The sequence below is a fragment of the Taudactylus pleione genome, unplaced genomic scaffold (assembly GCF_031769625.1).
Source record: "Taudactylus pleione unplaced genomic scaffold, aTauple2 ptg000393l, whole genome shotgun sequence".
In the NCBI taxonomy this organism is placed as follows: Eukaryota; Metazoa; Chordata; class Amphibia; order Anura; family Myobatrachidae; genus Taudactylus; species Taudactylus pleione.
Window position 1 is genome coordinate 9356308 of NW_028284794.1, and position 5052 is coordinate 9361359.

Consider the following 5052-nt stretch of genomic DNA (forward strand, 5'->3'; position numbering starts at 1 on the left):
CAGAATAAGCGGTTCCGGCAGGTGGCTCTCTGTACCAGTGGTTCCTGGCATAGATCAGACAGGTGCCTCGGGTACCAACTCACTGTAGCGGGTGCACCATTGCTTGCTGCAGCGCAGGCTCATCCTATCTTCTATTGCAGATGTTAACAGGGCTCCCAAGACAGAGCTGAGCAATACTACAGCAGCAGCAGGTGCGTTGCTGCAGTGGAAGATCAGTGGTCACACTCGTACTCCCCTGTGAACCACACAAGTGCTGCTGTACATGCTATAGATGGAAGAGCCCCTTCAGGGCTTGGCGCCCATAGGCAAGCGCCTCCATTGTCTCTGGGAGTTACGCCCCTGACTATAAGCTCTCTGCCCTCATGTGCTTTTCCCTCCCTCAACTATACCATCGCCTCCTCCCCACTGCCTACAATGGCACCAAACCTTTGGGTTAAGCCGTCACTGCTTTTGTGGGTATGATGACGGTTGATGCAGCAATGGTTATACAGCTTGTATCCCATATTCTGCCATGTTTTGTGCTGTAAGTCTTTTGCACTTTTCTTGTTATGCTTGCACTGGTGCGGTTTATGTACTATGTAAGGCTCTGCAGGCCCCATATAAATAAATAATAATAATAATGATAATATTGTTCCTTCATTCAAACACCAGCCAATCAGACACTTGCTTTCATTGACTAACTTGCACTAGAAAAGTAACGTTAGTCCTGATTGGTTGCTGCGGTATAATTTCAGAATTAATTTAGGTTTAGAAAACTGGGTTATTTTTATTATTTGTCAGAAAGATCTGATCACCTGGGTACTGTCCCATCAGATAGCAAGGATAATATATGTGCCCGAGAGAGTGAAATATCGGATCAGAAGGGTAATATTTAATTTGTATTACGCAGAAGAAAAGCGACGTAAATCTGTATGAACTTCTTTGTTTATTCACAAACTGAATTTGGTATAAATTATATATACAAATATAACGGTTATGTACATATCAGGCGCCATTCCCAGAATCCTCTCTGTGAGGACGAGTCAGTCTGGCAGGGCCCTTCATTCTGCCTCGTAGGGGGTGGGATCACCAATCCCTTCTGTCTTCAACGCATACCGGGGGTAACCCCCGTGCTCTGTCAGAGGGGGCGGCTTCTATCAAAGGAACCAGCCTTTGAAGTGGGATGGGTGGGGGCTGATGACTTTTTACACTTGGATGAGCTAGCAGTGAATAAACCTGAAACATAAAAGGTTTAACAAGTAAGTGACCAAAAAGCAAAATCCAGGCAAAAATAAATAATTGCAACATGCTCTACATTGCTTATGTATTAATATTATACTGTACCAGTATAATACATACTATGCATGTGGTATATATTGTATACTCTACATCAGGGGTTCCCAACCACGGTACTCAAGGCACACTTACAGTCCAGGTTTTAAGGATAGCCATAGTTGAGCACAGGTGACTTAATTAGTACCTTAGATATTTTGATTTAACCATCTGTGCTTAAGCATGGATATCACTAAAACCTGGACTGTCAGTGTGCCTTGAGACCCGAGGTTGGGAATCACTGGTCTACATATATGTTACACATTCCCCTCAGTACGTGTTTATATACCTATATCAGCATGTAGATTAAATATATATAATGGCTGATTTTAGTTATACACACATATACATACATAGTTTTATATATATATATATATATATATATATATATATATATATATATAGATGCGGCACTCATGGGTTTCAATAAATCACACAATACCAATTTTTCCTGGGGTCAACATTTCAATGACTGTGCATTTTCTTCAGGACGAAATGTGTGATTTACTGAAACCCCTGAGTGCCGCATCTATCCTCTCTGTTTATTATAGCATTTAACCATGCTGCTGCTGGCAACGGGGTAAATACATCATTTTGTTTGCAGAGAGTGCCGATCCATGGACATATATTTTATACATATATATATATATACACACACACACACAACTATAGATTTATTAAATGACGTGAGCTTATTCAGTTTGTCAATGAAGATATACATACATATATAGGCTTGCCACCTCAACCCTTTAGCCTTCAATTCGGTATATGTGAATTACACAGGTTGTTGTGTAGCTGATTAAAACCAGGACAAATGGAGACTTTGTGCAAGTATTATGTGTAAGGAACACATTAAATGATTGTGTACCAGTCTCCAAGTGCCGCTGACTATTACCCTTCAATATAAATATATATATATATATAATATATATATATATATACATACACACACACACACACATACTGTGCATGTATATATATATACTTATATACGTATACATACTGTGTGTGTGTGTATTATTTATATATATATATATATATATATATATATAGATAAAGTTATAAACATAAACACACACATTGATCCCTGGTTCGAATCTAACCCATGGCCCCCAGTGCTGTGAGGGAGTGCTAACCAGCGTGCTACCATGCTGCCCATAGCGCCTAATGCTAAGAGCAGCTCTGGGTGTATGCTATCCCTTATAATACACAAGTATTTGCAGTGAATATTGCAGTACTGGATTCACTAAGAACTGACAATAACATGATGCACATTGTCCAGATATGTTTTACAGCAATTTACTAAACGCGGTCATGGACATATGTATGAAGTACATGGAAAGTTCTAACTCACTCTTTAGTCTTTATCCTTCCCGCAGGTACCGCACAGGCAGCCAAAGAGGCCGTTTACCACCTGGATGGTGCACAGGATCAGGGAGATGCCGGTTGTAGAAAGAATCATAGAAAACAGGATTATATTAAATTCCGCCACACCCTTGGGTTCGATGCATGTGTCCCAGAAGTCTTTGTTGAACAGGTAATTTTCATTACTGCAGAAGAGAAGAGAAACAACAAGTTAAGTTGTTGGTAACAAAGTGCACCACCGAGATGTGTTCTGCGGGACGGGGTTCTATGGATGAGATAAATGGGTGGTTCACTGCCTTGCAAGAGGAGGCCAAGCTTTTTGTTTTCAGATAAAGGGACCGCGGGGGTGTCAGAGATTGGACCTGGTCTTACTTTTATTGGCAGGCAGTTTACGCATTCTGGCAGTGCTCCTGTTCACCCAATTCAATTAAAGGTTACGTGTAATAAACACAGCAGAGATGTCTCCCCAGTCTGTCCATTTAAGCTATCGTGGACATTACATGAGGAGACAAAGACACTTTGCACCATTTATATTTGCAGGGGTATCCACAAGCCCAGGGAAGCGAGCGCGCAGCTTGAAATGTAATAAAGCGATAACCTGAAAGTCTCACCTTAAATCTGTAAGATTCGTGTCAAAGGGACGGCCCCAAGTATGGTAAGATGTAGCGGTGGAGTTTACGAGAAAATAACACGTAGGCCCACGCACCATGCCCACGATAGACACCGCAAAGCCATACGCGGATCCAACAACCCCAATTAAAGCAAACAGGATGGACAGGAACATCTATGGGAGTGAAGAGGTAAAACATTAGGTGCCCGGTAGAAGAAATACAATAGCCAAACGGCATCAACTCCAATGATAAAAATAAAATATCTTTGCATTTCACTTTAACTAAGCCAGTGCGAGAAATGCCATTCCACACGCTTTATACATCTCTGTATTCCATGAATAGAGCCGCCACAGCCATCATCAACTCATTCTGCTCCATGTTGTGGTCAGGGTGGGACTAGAAATGTTTTATTATGACCCTAACCAATGCGGAATGAGGGGAACAGTTTAGTAAAATTGGGGTCATCTCTGCTACATAGACTGATATCTCCCCCCCTACATCTTACAGACAACCTCCTATAAGCTGAGACCTGGGTCTTATAACTAGGTCAATCTAGCAGCAGCTCTGGATTAACAAGTGCCTGAGAGATCTATGGCTCCAGGGTGATTTAATCAAATACCACTCCGTACGTCAACTTTTAAAGTTGGTGTTGGTGGGGGGAGGAGGTGCAGTACATATGTGGAAGCTGCCCCATCACCTCGCATGGCTCTTTCTATTGTGAAATGCCCCTATAACTGTTATCCTCTGTACCCACAAAGTTGGGCAGACCCTCATTACAGACGACATTGGTGTCAGCGCTGAATCACTCATAGATCTTTAGATGGATGAAGATTCTTAATAATAATAACTATACATCAAAAGAGTGAATTCGGTCACTGGGAAAACTTCTCTTAAAAAAAACCTATGAAATGTGAGGATGTTTCCTGCGAGTCTCCATTGCTGGCAGATGCACAGACTTATAGTATAGTATTTATAGTACTTATAGTATAAGTTATAATAGTGGTACTAGGTCTAGATAATAATCAGCCGGGTTCTTACCCCGCAGCGGTTATTGCAGCAGCCCTCTCGTCCTGTCGCCTGGATGTGGATAGCTGGAACCAGGACCTGGGGTGAGGAAATAGTCATCTGTTACTTGAGGGCAATGGGATAGGAGGAGATAACGGAAAATGAACTGTCTTGTGGTGCCATGAGTGGGCACAGCTTAAAGTATATATATATATATATATATAAATTATAGAAGCGAAGACCCTTACCAGTATCCCGCCTCCTATAACCCCTCCTAGGAACAAAACTTCTGGTGTCATATGATCTCCTGCATTGGAAATTGGCTCAGTGTCCCATCCTGGAAAGAGCTGGATGATATTGCAGATGATAGAGATGGCTGACAGGGGGAACAGCGAGATTCCAATAAACTTTGCGCATTTCCCAGTGCACATGGTGAGATCGGGATGAGCTGGAAGTACGGAGCCGAGCAGGAGAAGGAGGAACTGTAGAGAGGAGTCTGATCCGGGTCCCTTATATTCCCCAGCCCCAGCCCCGAAGATAAGAGGGTCTGAGTCACAGGACAGTGGAATTTGGACTTCATCTCACACACAGGGAGATAGGGGAGCCTGTGACGCACTGTGCTGCAGTATCACACAATGACACAATGAATGTATCGCACCACAATAAACAGCACAGTGAGATGCAAAAAATATATATTTTTTTTTAAAATAGATATATCCGTAATTAGTGTTTACCCCATCAGAGGACATCATAGGCCTGG

The 5052-nt window shown here is 42.2% G+C and overlaps 1 protein-coding gene across 1 annotated transcript; it reads right to left on the reverse strand.

The window, feature by feature from the left end:
• Positions 1 to 951: 951 nt before the first annotated feature.
• On the reverse strand, positions 952 to 4801 carry LOC148507459 (transmembrane 4 L6 family member 4-like). Its single transcript, XM_088446045.1, has 5 exons — positions 4541 to 4801; positions 4326 to 4391; positions 3288 to 3460; positions 2666 to 2861; positions 952 to 1215 (listed from the first exon to the last, which is right to left on the reverse strand). The coding sequence occupies exons 1-4, from the start codon at positions 4721 to 4723 to the stop codon at positions 2669 to 2671; spliced, it is 615 nt and encodes a 204-aa protein (XP_088302171.1). The 5' UTR covers positions 4724 to 4801; the 3' UTR covers positions 952 to 1215; positions 2666 to 2668.
• Between the last annotated feature and the right edge of the window lie 251 nt (positions 4802 to 5052).

Coding starts and splice junctions, on each gene's coding strand:
- LOC148507459 (XM_088446045.1), bottom strand. CDS start 4,723: ATGTGCACTGGGAAATGCGCAAAGTTTATTGGAATCTCGCTGTTCCCC. Junction 4,392..4,540: donor TTATAGGAGGCGGGATACTG/GTAAGGGTCTTC, acceptor TCCTCACCCCAG/GTCCTGGTTCCAGCTATCCA. Junction 2,862..3,287: donor ACGAATCTTACAGATTTAAG/GTGAGACTTTCA, acceptor TCTCTTCTGCAG/TAATGAAAATTACCTGTTCA.